Genomic DNA, 17,735 nt, shown 5'->3' on the forward strand with positions numbered 1-17,735 from the left:
GGATCCCTCAGCCCTGCTCTGGTGCGAAACTGGACAAAGGAAAGGGGAGTGAGCACTCCCCTGACCTGCACCTCCCCTGGGAGGTGCCCAGAGCTCCTCCAGTGTGCTCCAGACCTCTGCCATCTTGGAAACAGAGGTGCTGCTGGCACACTGGACTGCTCTGAGTGGCCAGTGCCAGCAGGTGACGTCAGAAACTCTTTCTGATAGGCTCCTTCAGGTGTTGCTAGCCTATCCTCTCTCCTAAGTAGCCAAACCTCCTTTTCTGGCTATTTAGGGTCTCTGCTTTGGGGAATTCCTTAGATAACGAATGCAAGAGCTCATCAGAGTTCCTCTGCATCTCTCTCTTCACCTTCTGCCAAGGAATCGACCGCTGACTGCTCTGGAAGCCTGCAAAACTGCAACAAAGTAGCAAAGACGACTACTGCGACCTTGTAACGCTGATCCGGCCGCCTTCTCGACTGTTTTCCTGGTGGTGCATGCTGTGGGGGTAGTCTGCCTCCTCTCTGCACTAGAAGCTCTGAAGAAATCTCCCGTGGGTCGACGGAATCTTCCCCCTGCAACCGCAGGCACCAAAGAACTGCATCACCGGTCCTCTGGGTCTCCTCTCAGCATGACGAGCGAGGTCCCTTGAACTCAGCAACCCCGTCCAAGTGACTCCCACAGTCCAGTGACTCTTCAGTCCAAGTTTGGTGGAGGTAAGTCCTTGCCTCCCCACGCTAGACTGCATTGCTGGGAACCGCGTGTTTTGCAGCTACTTCGGCTCCGATGCACTCTTCCAGGATTTCCTTTGTGCACAGCCAAGCCTGGGTCCCTGGCACTCTAACCTGCAGTGCACGACTTCCTGAGTTGTCCTCCGGCGTCGTGGGACCCTCTTTTGTGACTTCGGGTGAGCTCCGGTTCACTCCACTTCATAGTGCCTGTTCCGGCACTTCTGCGGGTGCTGCTTGCTTCTGAGTGGGCTCTTTGTCTTGCTGGACGCCCCCTCTGTCTCCTCACGCAATTGGCGACATCCTGGTCCCTCCTGGGCCACAGCAGCATCCAAAAACCCTAACCACGACCCTTGCAGCTAGCAAGGCTTGTTTGCGGTCTTTCTGCGCGGAAACACCTCTGCACGACTCTTCACGACGTGGGACATCCATCCTCCAAAAGGGGAAGTTTCTAGCCCTTGTCGTTCTTGCAGAATCCACAGCTTCTACCATCCGGTGGCAGCTTCTTTGCACCCACAGCTGGCATTTCCTGGGCATCTGCCCACTCCCGACTTGATCGTGACTCTTGGACTTGGTCCCCTTGTTCCACAGACACTTTCCGCAGGAAATCCATCGTTGTTGCATTGCTGGTGTTGGTCTTCCTTGCAGAATTTCCCTATCACGACTTCTGTGCTCTTTGGGGAACTTAGGTGCACTTTGCACCCACTTTTCAGGGTCTTGGGGTGGGCTATTTTTCTAACCCTCACTGTTTTCTTACAGTCCCAGCGACCCTCTACAAGGTCACATAGGTTTGGGGTCCATTCGTGGTTCGCATTCCACTTCTAGAGTATATGGTTTGTGTTGCCCCTATCCCTATGTGCCCCCATTGCATTCTATTGTGACTATACATTGTTTGCACTGTTTTCTATTGCTATTACTGCATATTTTGGTATTGTGTACATATATCTTGTGTATATTTGCTATCCTCATACTGAGGGTACTCACTGAGATACTTTGGCATATTGTCATAAAAATAAAGTACCTTTATTTTTAGTATATCTGTGTATTGTGTTTTCTTATGATATTGTGCATGTGACACTAGTGGTACTGTAGGAGCTTCACTTGTCTCCTAGTTCAGCCTAAGCTGCTCTGCTAAGCTACCTTTTCTATCAGCCTAAGCTGCTAGACACCCCTCTACACTAATAAGGGATACCTGGGCCTGGTGCAAGGTGTAAGTACCCCTTGGTACCCACTACAAGCCAGTCCGGCCTCCTACACATGGCTTGGGAGGGGTAGCCTCCCCAAGCCACCGGTATGCTTTGAAAGGCACATTTGGTGCCCTCCTTGCATAAACCGGTTTGCACCAGTCCAGGGACCCCCGGTCCCTGCTCTGGTGCGAAACTGGACAATGGAAAGGGGAGTGACCACTCCCCTGTCCATCACCACCCCAGGGGTGGTATACAGAGCTCCTCCAGGTGGCCACTTGATTCTGCCATCTTGAATCAAAGGTGGGCAGAGGCCCTTGGGAGCAGGGGGCAGGTAGGTGACGTCACCGCCCTCTCCTGATAGGTGGTCACCCTGCTATGTGACTAATTCCCCTTCCTGGGCTATTTAGGGTCTTCCTTTTGGGTGGGTCTTCAGATTCGACTTGCAAGATGCCAGCAGGACTCCTCTGCAGCGTTTACTTCATCTTCTGGCCACTGGGACTGCAACTGGACCCTCCAGGAACTGACAATCTGCAACTTCAGCAACGACTCCGCTCTGCAACATTGTTTCTCTGGTGCCTTCCAGCAACTGCAATATTTCCCCGGCTGTGCATCCTCTGAGGGTGATGAGTCTTCAGCCTGCACAAGAAGTAAGAAGGAATTCCCCTTGGAGTGAAGGAGTCTCTCCCCTGCATCCACAGGCACCAACTGCATCGATGACCGGCTGTGTAGATCTTCTCTCCTCCGGCGCTGTGTGGATCCTGCATCACAGGTGTTGTCTGGAGTGGTCCCCTTGGTCCTCTTTACCAGCTGGCCAACTTGGGAGATGGTAAGCCCTTGCCTCTCCTTGCAGGATAGTACCTCTGTACACCGCAACAGCTACCATGGCTTGTTTGTTCCTCCTCCAAGGGATCTTCAGGCTCTGTGTAGCCCTGGCACAGTCTCCTGCCTGCTGCTCCAGCGACGTGGGACACTTCTTAGGTGTGCTGCATGGGCCTCACTTCGACTCCTGTGCCTGCTGCCTGTGGATTGTCTGTGGGGCCTGCCTCCTCTTTTTGTGACTCTCCCAGCTACTGAGGGTTCACCCCGGACTTTCCTCCTTGATGGAAAAAGGGAAAGCCAAAGGTACATAGTGGTTGACGGTGAAAATATTGTAACCCTCAATACCCCTGGTTTAATTCTTCTTCCCTACAGTTGCAGTAACACATTTGTAAGAAGCTGGCTCTTTATATAGTATGCCAAAAAGAGGTATGTTGTGTAGAGTCCAGGTATCCCTTTAAGTGGACAGGGCCTTGCTGTAGCAATGCCAAGGTGCCCTATCTGGGTTAGTGTGGTCGAGCAGTCTTAGGCTTATCAGGAGGAGTGCTAGATGTCTGTTGCAGACACAGACATTAAATGATACACACATTCAAGGAGGTCCACACCAATTTAGAAAAATAAAGTTTTTTTATATATTTTTAGACACCAAGAACGCCGTAATTTGGTTAGTACTTTTTGAGTTATCACTTTTTAGGTATACAGAAAATAACACTTGCACCGACTTTAACGAGGTAATGTTATCCAGTGAGAAAGAAGCATACAGTGCATACAGGTACTTGGCAACAACTTATAGGACCTTTTTTTCTGGAGTTAAGGTAAGTATGGAGAAAGGTCCAAGGCAGCACCAACAGGTCACCTCTGTTGGCTCTGGGGCATCCAGCCTCAGTGGTGCTTTTCAGTGTCAGATGGCCTATTGATTTCAATGGGGAAATGATCCTGGTGAAGAGAGGCTGCAAGTAAGGACTAGGAGGCCAGTCTGGGGGAAGCCAGATGGGTTTGGTCTGATCTTGAGTGTCCTGAGCGCACAGGGACTTCTTTGGTTCATGGCAATCTGGGCTGGAGGGGGCTCCTATACAATGGTGTTTTGTCAGGCGGGGTTGTGCTGTGGGAGGCATTAGCAGATTATGTGTTCCTTGCAGAACATGGCTGCCGGTGGGTACTGGGGGTCCAGTCTGGTCAAACCCAAAGGGGGCTCAACTCTTAAGGGTCTCTGCTGTTCAGGGGCTCCGTTTGTTCACTCGTCCTCGGGCTGTGGGGCTTGGGTGCAGTGTTGTTTGGTTCTGCAGGGTTGCACTGGCAGAGGCTCTCTCTGTCTGTGTTTTGGAGGTGCTTGCAGAGTGCAGAGGAGTAGCTCTGCTACTCCATAGCAGATGATGACTGTTTCTCGAAGTGCTGGCAGCCCTCCCAACCTTTTGGAGGCTGGTCAACAGCAGGACGAGTTGTCTTTTACACAATTGTCGGGGACAGCAGGCGGGCCGGCAGGGTTGGCGCCAAGTCAGTCGTCTTCCTCTGTCCTGCCTCTTGCAGCTCTTGGGTGTCCTCCTTCTTCTTGGGTCAGTAGAATCTGATATCCTGGTTTCAGGGGCTCCCATAAATACTACATTTAGGGGCATTACAGGGAGTGGAGGGCAGTAGCCAATAAGTTAACTTCCCTTGGAGCCTACACCCCCTATATGACCACTTTCTGTGGGGAGTGGGCATAACTGTGTCCCAGAGTTCCTAATTCTGCCATCAACAAGATGGTGGAATTTTCCTATAGTGGAGCACATCAGGCAGCTCACTTTAGGGGTGTCTCTTTCTTGGGTGTACTCCAAGCCTCCGAGCATTGCTAATTTTCCACCGGTTCAGGTGGCAAAAGGGCCTCAGGGCAGGGGCCGGCATCCTGTAGGTCTTGGGGGATGCTGGGATCGCATATCAAAGGAGGCAGAGACTTTCAAGTCCCTTGCCTTGGTGTGCTAAATCACTAGCCATCCTGCTGGAGGAAGTGTGAACACCTTCCTCCGGAGCAGGCATTGTTTCTGCCCTCCAAGAGTGAGGGCTGTCACCTGCAGGGAGCCAGAAACATGTCTGTGGCAGTAGGCTGAACTGTACTAGTCAGCCAGCACTCTAGAGGACTAGTAGGCTTCAGGGGTACCTCTAGGGTACCCTCTGGGTGCATGTATTAAAAAAATCCATCACTTGAATCATTGTGGTTTTATTAATACTAGGGGCCTGATTACAACTTTGGAGGATGTGTTAATCCGTCCCAAAAGTGACGGTAAAGTGACGGATATACCACCAGCCGTATTACGAGTTCCATAGGATATAATGGACTGGTGGTATATCCGTCACTTTACCGTCACTTTTGGGACGGATTAACACCTCCTCCAAAGTTGTAATCAGGCCCTAGGTGTTTGATACCAAGCACCATAGATTTCAGTGAATCCGTCATGTAGCTGGGAAACTCGTCTTTATCAGTGCCCAGTACATACCTTAAGATGACTTCCCTGTTCACTTGTAATGTCTAGGAATTGACTTAGACATCACAGGGGCATATCTGCTCATGCAAAGATACCCACACATGTAACACAATGCACCCTGCTGTAGGCGTAACTTGCACATATTCCATGCAGTGTCTGCAAGAATGGCACACAGTATGTGAACCATGTTGTGTTTTCACTTTTGTCTGTACCATGTCATGCAGCCTGCAATGGCAGTATGCATGAGTGTGGTGAGGAATCTCCTACGGTGGCACAATACATGCTGCAGTCCTCAGGGACCCTCCTTAGTACCCATGCCTTAGGTACCAGGGGTACCATTTACCAGGGACTTACAGGGGTGCTAAAGGTATTGACAATTGAGGAACAGTTGCACAGCTTTAGGGGAAGAGATCTGTCACCGGGGGCCCCAGTTAGAAGGAACCCAGTGCACTTCAGTCAAAATTTCATCGAATACCAGGCAAAAAGTGGGAGTGACCATGTCAAAAAGAGACACTTTCCTACAACATTTTTTACATTTTATTTATTTATAAAATCTCTCACTAATGGGGTTGTATGAAGTATCAAAAAGCCTCTAGCAACAATACATTTATTTTCCTTTTTTTTTTTTTTTTTTTAGGTTTATTGACCATCTTTTGGTAATGTTTGGAGATGAGCTGCCACCTTGGGATTCAGAAAGAAAATATCAGTCTCACAATTTGGAGGTAAGAACAGTACATTATTCCTTTGGCAGTGCTTATAAATTTGTCACATCGGTCTGTTCTGTACAACGTTCATAGTTTGAAAAGGCTGCAATGTGTGCAATATCATGTCTGCTTCGATTTTCCTGCATTGTCTCCCCATCAAGCAAAGAACACACTTCAAACCACCCAGTCTGGTGCAAAAGGCACTCTAGTAGTCCAGCCACAGGTTACCTTACCAACTGTTTCACTCTTTCACGCATACAGGGAGGCCCAGGATGGCATCGTGTATCATCAACTTCTGCCTGCACCTTCAGAAATCCTTACTAAACCCACGATTGTTTACTCTGGGATAGCTGGGACACCTGCAATGGAAACTTACGTCCTCAGATTATTATAGGAAATGACAGCTCTCCTATTTCCAGAAGAGCATAGTCTGGAATTACAAGTCCTAAGACCAGGTCCCACTTACATATTTTGTGGTCTCTCTTCCATACATGGAAACCCTTATGTTCGATGGCATCTGTCGCTGTAGATACACATGTTGTGCATAGCCCGCCATCTGGTGTTGGGTCGGAGTGTTACAAGTTGTTTTTCTTCAAAGAAGTCTTTCGAGTCACGGGACCGAGGGACTCCTCCTCTTTGTCTCCATTGCGCATGGGCGTCGACTCCATCTTCGATTGTTTTCTTTCCGCCATCGGGTTCGGACGTGTTCCTTTCGCTCCGGGTTTCGGAACGGAAAGTTAGCTCTAAAATCGGAAAATTACGTCGGTATTGTTGCGTTCGGGATCGGGTTAGATAGCATCGACACCGAATCGATACAATAACATCTCCGTTGCCCTTCGGGGTAGTTTTCGATCCCCCGTCGGGGCCTGGTCGGCCCGACCGCGTGTGACATCGACGCTGATGGAACGGACCCCGTTCCGATTCTGTCCTAAATGCCACAACAAATACCCGTATACAGACCAACATTCGGTCTGTAACCTGTGCCTGTCGCCCGAGCACAGGGAAGAAACTTGTGAGGCCTGTCGTGCATTCCGGTCCCGAAAAACGCTCCGTGACCGCCGAGCCAGAAGACTGCAGATGGCGTCCACGCCGACAGGACACCGAGATTTCGAGGAACAAGAAGAAGCCGTCTCGATCCATGAATCGGACTCGGACGAATTCGACGACCACGAACAGTGAGTAAGACGTCGAAGATAGCACATAAGAAAACTGACAAGGCCCAGGGGACGCCACTGCCATCAGGCCATGGCTCAACCCATAAAATCGGTGACCGACCATCGGCACCGAAGAAGGCCGAAATAGTGCAGAGATCGTCCGACTCGGGTCGAGACACAGGCACCCAGCCATCTCGGGACCGAGATAGTGCTGCCGACAAAGATCGACGCCGAGATAGCGGAGCCGAAGCTGCTCGACGCAGAGACAGCGGCACCGAGGAGGATCGACGCCGAGAGGGTTCGACTCCGAAAAAAAGAAAAATCGCCTCAGAGCCGAAAAAGAGCGTGGACATAGTTTCGGTGCCAAAACGACCCGCAACCGAGCCAACTACCGGTTCCTATTCAGAGGAACAATCACTGTCCTCTCAAATGCGAAAGCATAGATTCGAGGAGGAATTACAATCCACCGAGGTGGACCACACTCAAAAAAGGATTTTTATACAGAGTGGAACAGGGAAAATAAGCACCCTTCCCCCTATTAGGAGGAAGAGGAGACTTGAATTCCAACAAGAACAAGCACCACAAACAAAACTGGTGAAGAAGGTAACTCCGCCACCCTCTCCTCCTCCTGTAGCTCACATTTCACCGGCGCAGACTCCGTCACATTCACCGGCTCACACCACCTTAAGCCAAGGTGACCAGGACCAAGATGCTTGGGACTTATACGACGCCCCAGTGTCGGACAACAGTCCAGAGGCGTATCCTACAAAGCCCTCACCACCAGAAGACAGCACAGCATATTCACAAGTGGTGGCTAGAGCAGCAGAGTTCCACAACGTGTCTCTACACTCTGAGCCTGTCGAGGATGACTTCCTCTTCAACACCCTCTCTTCCACACATAGCTCCTACCAAAGCCTGCCTATGCTCCCAGGAATGCTAAGGCACGCAAAGGACATATTCAAAGAGCCTGTCAAGAGTAGGGCAATAACACAGAGGGTGGAAAAGAAATATAAAGCACCTCCCACAGACCCGGCTTTCATTACCTCACAACTGCCACCAGATTCGGTTGTGGTAGGGGCAGCTCGCAAGAGAGCAAACTCTCACACATCGGGCGATGCACCACCCCCAGATAAGGAGAGCCGCAAGTTCGATGCAGCCGGTAAAAGGGTCGCAGTACAGGCTGCAAACCAGTGGCGCATCGCTAACTCTCAAGCGCTCCTAGCGCGATATGATAGAGCCCACTGGGATGAGATGCAACACCTCGTTGAGCATCTACCCACAGAACTACAAAAGAGGGCGAAACAAGTGGTTGAGGAGGGCCAAAACATCTCTAATAACCAGATACGCTCCTCTATGGACGCAGCTGACACAGCTGTAAGAACAATTAACACGGCAGTAACCATACGAAGGCACGCGTGGCTACGAACATCTGGTTTTAAACCAGAGATACAGCAGGCGGTGCTCAATATGCCATTCAATGAGCAACAATTGTTCGGACCTGAAGTGGACACGGCAATTGAGAAGCTAAAAAAGGACACTGACACTGCAAAAGCCATGGGCGCGCTCTACTCCCCGCAGAGCAGAGGCACTTTCAACACCTTCCGCAAGACAACCTTTAGAGGGGGGTTTCGGGGTCAAGCCACACAAGCCAGTACCTCACATTCAACACCTTCCACCTACCAGGGACAGTACCAAAGGGGAGGCTTTCGGGGCCAATACAGAGGGGGACAATTCCCTAGAAGCAGGGGAAAATTTCAAGGCCCCAAGACACCTACAACCAAGCAGTGACTCACACGTCACTCATCCCCTCCACACAACACCAGTGGGGGGGAGAATAAGTCAGTATTACCAAGAGTGGGAGAAAATAACAACAGACACTTGGGTCTTAGCAATTATCCAACATGGTTATTGCATAGAATTTCTAAAAATCCCTCCAAACATACCACCAAAACCACAGAATATATCAAAACAACATTCGGACCTCCTAGAAATAGAAGTTCAAGCATTACTGCAAAAGAACGCAATAGGACTGGTACCAGATACACAAACAAATACAGGGGTTTACTCACTGTACTTTCTAATACCAAAGAAGGACAAAACACTGAGACCAATCCTAGACCTCAGAACACTAAACACATACATCAAATCAGATCACTTTCACATGGTCACGCTACAGGAAGTGTTACCATTGCTAAAGCAACAAGATTACATGACAACCTTAGATCTCAAAGACGCGTATTTCCACATACCAATACATCAGTCGCACAGGAAATACCTAAGGTTTGTATTCAAAGGAATACATTACCAATTCAAAGTATTGCCGTTCGGTTTAACAACTGCACCAAGAGTCTTCACAAAATGCCTAGCAGTAGTGGCTGCACACATCAGAAGGCAGCAAATACACGTATTCCCGTATCTAGACGACTGGCTAATCAAGACCGACTCACTGACAGGGTGCTCACACCACACAGATCAGGTCATACAAACCCTCTACAAACTCGGTTTCACCATCAACTATGCGAAATCACACATTCTGCCGTGCAAAGTACAACAATACCTAGGAGCGACAATAGACACAACGAGGGGAATAGCCACTCCAAGTCCACAAAGGGTTCAAAATTTCCAAAAGATTATACAACACATGTATCCAACACAAAAAATACAGGCGAAGATGATATTACAACTCCTAGGCATGATGTCCTCATGCATAGCCATTGTCCCGAACGCAAGATTACACATGAGGCCCTTACAACAGTGCCTAGCATCACAATGGTCACAAGCACAGTGTCGCCTTCTAGATCTGGTGTTAATAGACCGCCTAACATACCTCTCGCTTCTATTGTGGAACAATATAAATTTAAACAAGGGGCGGCCTTTCCAAGACCCAGTGCCACAATACGTGATAACAACAGATGCTTCCATGACAGGGTGGGGAGCACACCTCAATCAACACAGCATACAAGGACAATGGGATGTACATCAAAGAAAGCTGCATATAAATCACCTCGAACTACTAGCAGTTTTCAAAGCATTAAAAGCATTTCAACCACTCATAACTCACAAATACATTCTTGTCAAAACGGACAACATGACAACAATGTATTATCTAAACAAACAGGGGGGGGACACACTCGACACAGCTGTGCCTTCTGGCACAACAAATATGGCAATGGGCAATTCACAACCACATTCGCCTAATAGCACAGTTTATTCCAGGGATCCAGAATCAACTTGCAGACAATCTCTCTCGAGATCACCAACATGTCCACGAATGGGAAATTCACCCCCAAATTCTAAACATTTACTTCAAACGTTGGGGAACACCTCAAATAGACTTATTTGCAACAAAGGAGAACGCAAAATGCCAAAACTTCGCATCCAGATACCCACACAGGCAGTCTCAAGGCAATGCCCTATGGATGAACTGGTCAGGGATATTTGCGTACGCTTTTCCCCCTCTCCCTCTCCTTCCATATCTAGTAAACAAATTGAGTCAAAACAAACTCAAACTCATACTGATAGCACCAACATGGGCAAGGCAACCATGGTACACAACACTGCTAGACCTATCAGTAGTACCCCACGTCAAGTTGCCCAACAGGCCAGATCTGTTAACACAACACAAACAGCAGATCAGGCATCCAGACCCAGCATCGCTGAATCTAGCAATCTGGCTCCTGAAATCCTAGAATTCGGACACTTAAACCTCACACAAGAATGTATGGAAGTCATAAAGCTAGCTAGAAGACCATCCACTAGACACTGCTATGCAAGCAAATGGAAAAGGTTTGTTTGCTACTGCCATCATAATCAAATTCAACCATTACACGCATCTCCAAAGGATGTAGTGGGTTACTTACTACACTTACAAAAATCGAACCTGGCCTTCTCTTCCATTAAAATACACCTCGCAGCAATATCTGCATACCTGCAGATCACCCATTCAACTTCACTATTTAGGATACCTGTCATTAAAGCGTTTATGGAAGGCCTCAAAAGAATTATACCACCAAGGACACCACCCGTTCCTTCATGGAACCTCAACATCGTCTTAACAAGACTCATGGGTCCACCCTTTGAACCTATGCATTCTTGCGAAATACAATTCCTAACCTGGAAAGTTGCATTTCTCATCGCCATCACATCTCTAAGAAGAGTAAGTGAAATTCAGGCGTTTACAATACAAGAACCTTTTATCCAACTACACAAAAATAAAGTAGTCCTAAGGACCAATCCTAAATTTTTGCCAAAGGTTATTTCACCGTTCCACCTAAATCAAACGGTAGAGCTACCAGTGTTCTTCCCACAGCCAGATTCCATAGCTGAAAGGGCACTACATACATTAGACGTCAAAAGAGCACTAATGTACTACATCGACAGAACTAAAAACATCCGAAAAACTAAACAACTGTTTATTGCATTTCAAAAACCTCACGCAGGAAACCCAATATCGAAACAGGGTATAGCCAGATGGATAGTTAAGTGCATCCAAATCTGCTACCTTAAAGCAAAAAGACAACTGCCCATTACACCAAGGGCACACTCAACCAGAAAGAAAGGCGCTACCATGGCCTTCCTAGGGAATATTCCAATGCACGAAATATGTAAGGCAGCCACATGGTCTACGCCTCACACATTTACCAAGCACTACTGTGTAGACGTGCTATCCGCACAACAAGCCACAGTAGGTCAAGCCGTACTAAGAACCTTATTTCAGACTACTTCCACTCCTACAGGCTGAGCCACCGCTTTTGGGGAGATAACTGCTTACTAGTCTATGCACAACATGTGTATCTACAGCGACAGATGCCATCGAACTGAAAATGTCACTTACCCAGTGTACATCTGTTCGTGGCATCAGTCGCCGAAGATTCACATGTGCCCACCCACCTCCCCGGGAGCCTGTAGCCGTTTGGAAGTTACCTTCAACTTTGTACATTTGTAAATATATTAAATCTTAAATAGGTACATACTTATTCACTCCATTGCATGGGCACTATTATTAACAAACAACTGCTACCTCACCCTCTGCGGGGAAAACAATCGAAGATGGAGTCGACGCCCATGCGCAATGGAGACAAAGAGGAGGAGTCCCTCGGTCCCGTGACTCGAAAGACTTCTTCGAAGAAAAACAACTTGTAACACTCCGACCCAACACCAGATGGCGGGCTATGCACAACATGTGAATCTTCAGCGACTGATGCCACGAACAGATGTACACTGGGTAAGTGACATTTTCAATTTTAGCCCTACCAATCGCAACATTATTGCCAATATGCCCCATGTCACATGTGACCCCTCTATTTTTTTCTGATATATTTTTTTTCATGAACAGGACTGTGTTTTATGTAACTATATGTTCGATGGCATGTGTAGCTGCAGATACACATGCTGTGCACATCCCGCCATCTGGTGTTGGGCTCGGAGTGTTACAAGTTGTTTTTCTTCGAAGAAGTCTTTTCGAGTCACGAGACCGAGGGACTCCTCCCATTTCGACTCCATTGCGCATGGGCGTCGACTCCATCTTAGATTGTTTTTTTTCCGCCATCGGGTTCGGACGTGTTCCTTTTCGCTCCGTGTTTCGGGTCGGAAAGTTAGTTAGAATCTCGGAAAAATCGTCAATATTGTTTGCGTTCGGTATCGGGTTAGTTACAACAGATCGACACTGAATTAAGAAGAGCTCCGGTGGCCCTTCGGGGTTTTCTTCCATCCCCGTCGGGGCCTGGTCGGCCCGGCCACGTGTCTCTTCAAGGCTGATGGAACGGACCCCATTCCGCTTCTGTCCAGAATGCCATAACAAGTATCCATATACAGATCAACATCTGGTCTGTAACTTGTGTTTGTCACCAGAACACAAGGAGGATACTTGTGAGGCCTGTCGAGCGTTTTGGTCCAGGAAGACACTCAGGGACCGAAGAGCAAGAAGACTGCAAATGGCGTTGGCGCCGACAGGACAAGAGCGTTTCGAGGAGGAGGAAGAAACATTCTCTACCCAGGAGTCGGACTCTGAGGAGATCGATCCCGAGGAAACGCCGAAAACCGTGAGTAAGACGTCGAAAACAAAAACTCACGAGAAAAGCGCTAAAGCCCAGGGGACGCCACCGCCAACAGGCCATGGCTTAACCCGAAAAGTATGTGACCGTTCATCAGCACCGAAAAAGGGCGAGCTGGTGTCGAAGTCATCCGACTCCGGTCGAGATACCGGCACACAGCAATCTCGGGCCCGAGATAGTGGCTCAGAGAAGATTCGGGACCGAGACAGCAGCACCGAAACGGGTCGGCACTGAGAGAGCACGACGCCAAGAGGAAAAAAAAGGTTTCGTCGGAGCCGAAAAAAGCAGCCGAAAAGGTTTCGGTACCGAAATATCCGGCCTCGGAACCGAAAACAAGTTCTTACACTGAGGAACAAGGACTGTCCACACAAATGAAGACACATAGATTTGGACAGGAATTACAGGCAATAGAGCCAGATCACACACAAAGACGGCTCTTTATTCAAAAAGATACAGGGAAGATCAGCACTCTTCCTCCAGTCAAAATGAAACACAAGCTTGCCTTCCAAGACAAAGACAAACAGCCACACGCAAAGGTGGCTAAACAAGTAACACCACCACCATCCCCACATCACTCTCCGCAACCATCACCGGTAGCCACTCCACCAATGATGCAATCCCCAACTCATACAGGAATGAGTCAAGATGACCCTGACGCATGGGACCTTTATGACGCACCAGTGTCAGACAATAGTCCAGAATGCTATCCAGCTAAACCATCGCCACCAGAGGATAGTACAGGCTACGCACAAGTGGTGTCAAGAGCAGCTGCATTTCATAATGTCAGCCTTCATTCAGAGCCCATTGAAGAAGACTTTCTTTTTAATACACTGTCGTACAATATCAGAGTCTTCCTATGCTACCCGGAATGCTAAAACACTCCAAACAAGTGTATGAGGAGCCTGTTAAAGGGAGAGCCATTACTCCAAGAGTAGATAAAAAATATAAACCGCCACCAACAGACCCAGTGTACATTACACAACAGCTAACACCAGACTCTGTTGTAGTGGGAGAAGCGCGCAAAAGAGCCAACTCTCATACTTCAGGAGATGCACCACCTCCAGATAAAGAAAGTCGAAAATTCGATGCTGCAGGCAAAAGGGTGGCGGCGGCACAGGCAGCAAACCAGTGGCGTATTGCAAATTCGCAAGCTTTGCTAGCCAGATATGATAGGGCCCATTGGGATGAGATGCAACACCTTATTGAACATTTACCCAAGGAGTTCCAAAAAAGAGCGCAGCAAGTAGTAGAAGAAGGACAGGGTATCTCAAATAATCAGATACGGTCAGCAATGGATGCTGCAGACACAGCTGCTAGAACTGTCAACACAGCTGTAACAATAAGGAGACATGCATGGCTGCGTACATCAGGATTTAAACCAGAGATACAGCAAGCTGTGCTGAATATGCCATTCAACGGACAGCAGTTGTTTGGGCCGGAAGTGGACACTGCGATCGAAAAACTTAAAAAAGACACTGACACGGCCAAAGCCATGGGCGCACTCTACTCCCCACAGAGCAGAGGCACATTTCGAAAGACACAATTTCGAGGGGGGTTTCGAGGGCAAACCACAGAAGCCACAGCCTCACAAACAAAGCCCACTTACCAGAGCCAGTATCAGCGGGGAGGTTTTCGGGGACAATATAGAGGGGGACAATTTCAAAGGAACAGAGGAAAGTTCCAAGGTCCCAAAACTCCTCCAAACAAACAGTGACTTCAAGGTCACAAATCTCCAACACATAACACCTGTGGGGGGGAGACTAACCAAGTTTTACAAACATTGGGAGGAAATAACAACAGACACTTGGGTCTTAGCAATTATCCAGCATGGTTATTGCATAGAATTTATCAAATTCCCTCCAAACATTCCACCGAAAACACACAATATGTCAAAACAACATATAAATCTTCTAGGACTAGAAGTTCAGGCATTGCTCCAAAGAGAAGCAATAGAGTTAGTACCAAAACAAGAACTAAACACAGGAGTTTACAAACTGTACTTTCTGATACCCAAAAAAGACAAAACTCTAAGACCTATACTAGATCTCAGAATATTAAATACATACATCAAATCAGACCATTTTCACTTGATTACATTACAAGAAGTAATCCCACTGCTCAAACAACAAGACTACATGACAACACTGGATCTAAAGGATGCATATTTCCATATACCAATACATCCTTCACACAGGAAGTACCTAAGGTTTGTATTCCAAGGGATACATTACCAATTCAAAGTGTTGCCATTCGGAATAACAACTGCGCCAAGAGTTTTTACAAAATGTCTAGCAGTAGTAGCTGCACATATCAGAAGGCAGCAAATACATGTGTTCCCGTACCTAGACGATTGGTTAATCAAAACCAACACGCAAAAACAGTGTTCACAACACACAAATTACGTCATACAAACCCTACACAAACTAGGTTTCTCAATCAATTACTCAAAGTCACACCTTCTGCCGTGTCAAACACAGCAATACCTAGGAGCAACAATCAACACAGTAAAAGGAATTGCCACTCCAAGTCCACAAAGAGTCCAAACATTCCAAAATGTCAAACAAGCCATGTATCCAAACCAAAAGATACAGGTCAAATTAGTAATGAAACTCCTAGGCATGATGTCCTCATGCATAGCCATTGTCCCAAACGCAAAGTTGCACATGCAGCCCTTACAACAGTGCCTAGCATCACAGTGGTCACAGGCACAGGGTCAACTTCTAGATCTGGTGTTGATAGACCGCCAAACATACATCTCGCTTCAATGGTGGATCAGTATAAATTTAAACCAAGGGCGGCCTTTTCAAGACCCAGTGCCACAATGCGTAATAACGACAGATGCATCCATGACAGGGTGGAGAGCACACCTCAATCAGCACAGCATCCAAGGACAATGGGACATTCAGCAAAAACAGTTTCTATAAACCACTTAGAACTGTTAGCGGTATTTCTAGCTCTGAAAGCATTTCAACCCATAATAACCCACAAATACACTCTTGTCAAAACAGACAACATGACAACAATGTATTACCTAAACAAACAGGGAGGAACACACTCGACACAGTTGCGTCTCCTAACACAAAAAATATGGCATTGGGCGATTCACAACCACATTCGCCTAATAGCACAATTTATTCCAGGGATTCAGAATCAGTTAGCAGACAATCTCTCTCGGGATCACCAACAGATCCACGAATGGGAAATTCACCCCCAAATACTGAACACTTACATTAGAAGGTGGGGAACGCCACAAATAGATCTATTTGCAACAAAAGAAAACTCAAAATGCCAAAACTTCGCATCCAGGTACCCACAACATCAGTCTCAGGGCAATGCACTATGGATGAACTGGTCAGGGATATTTGCGTACGCTTTTCCCCCTCTCCCACTTCTTCCATATCTAGTAAACAAGTTGAGTCAAAACAAACTCAAACTCATACTAATAGCACCAACATGGGCAAGGCAACCTTGGTACACAACACTACTAGACCTTTCAGTAGTACCTCATATCAAACTGCCAAACAGACCAGATCTGTTAACACAACACAAACAACAGATCAGACATCCAAATCCAATATCGCTGAATCTAGCAATTTGGCTCCTGAAATCCTAGAATTCGGCCACTTAGACCTCACACAGGAATGTATGGAGGTCATAAAACAGGCTAGAAAACCTACCACTAGACACTGTTATGCAAATAAGTGGAAAAGATTTGTTTATTACTGCCATAATAATCAAATTCAACCTTTACACGCATCTGCAAAAGAAATAGTAGGATACTTACTACATTTGCAAAAATCTAACCTACCTTTCTCTTCCATTAAAATACATCTTACGGCAATTTCTGCTTACCTACAAATTACGCACTCAATTTCATTGTTTAGGATACCAGTCATAAAGGCGTTTATGGAAGGTCCAAAGAGAATTATACCACCAAGAACACCACCAGTTCCTTCATGGAACCTCAACATTGTCCTAACACGACTCATGGGTCCACCTTTTGAGCCCATGCACTCTTGTGAAATGCATTTTTAATTGCCATCACATCTCTAAGAAGAGTGAGTGAAATTCGAGCATTTACCATTCAAGAACCATTTATTCAAATACACAAAAATAAAGTTGTTCTACGGACCAATCCTAAATTTTTACCAAAAGTAATCTCACTGTTCCACTTAAATCAAACGGTAGAATTACCAGTGTTCTTCCCACAGCCAGATTCTGTAGCCGAAAGAGCACTACATACATTAGACATCAAAAGAGCACTAATGTACTACATTGACAGAACAAAACTAATTCGAAAGACAAAACAACTATTTATCGCCTTTCAAAAACCTCATACAGGAAATCCAATTTCAAAACAAGGCATTGCTAGATGGATAGTTAAGTGCATTCAAACCTGCTATCTTTAAGCTAAAAGAGAACTGCCTATTACACCAAAGGCACACTAAACCAGAAAGAAAGGTGCTACCATGGCCTTTCTAGGAAATATTCCAATGAACGAAATATGTAAGGCAGCAACATGGTCTACGCCTCATACATTTACCAAGCACTACTGTGTAGATGTGCTAACTGCACAACAAGCAACAGTAGGTCAAGCTGTATTAAGAACATTATTTCAAACTACTTCAACTCCTACAGGCTGAACCACCGCTTTT

The 17,735-nt window shown here is 47.0% G+C and overlaps 1 protein-coding gene across 1 annotated transcript in view; it reads left to right on the forward strand.

Moving 5' to 3' along the window:
* TTC4 (tetratricopeptide repeat domain 4) overlaps window positions 1–17,735 on the forward strand; it is a 170,017-nt gene that overhangs the window by 135,492 nt on the left and 16,790 nt on the right. Inside the window, exon 8 of the mRNA XM_069232620.1 lies at window positions 5,807–5,891. Within this exon, the coding sequence (XP_069088721.1) occupies window positions 5,807–5,891 (85 nt within the window). The remainder of the gene's footprint in view (window positions 1–5,806; window positions 5,892–17,735) is intronic.

The sequence above is a fragment of the Pleurodeles waltl genome, chromosome 4_2, assembly GCF_031143425.1.
Source record: "Pleurodeles waltl isolate 20211129_DDA chromosome 4_2, aPleWal1.hap1.20221129, whole genome shotgun sequence".
NCBI lineage: Eukaryota > Metazoa > Chordata > Amphibia > Caudata > Salamandridae > Pleurodeles > Pleurodeles waltl.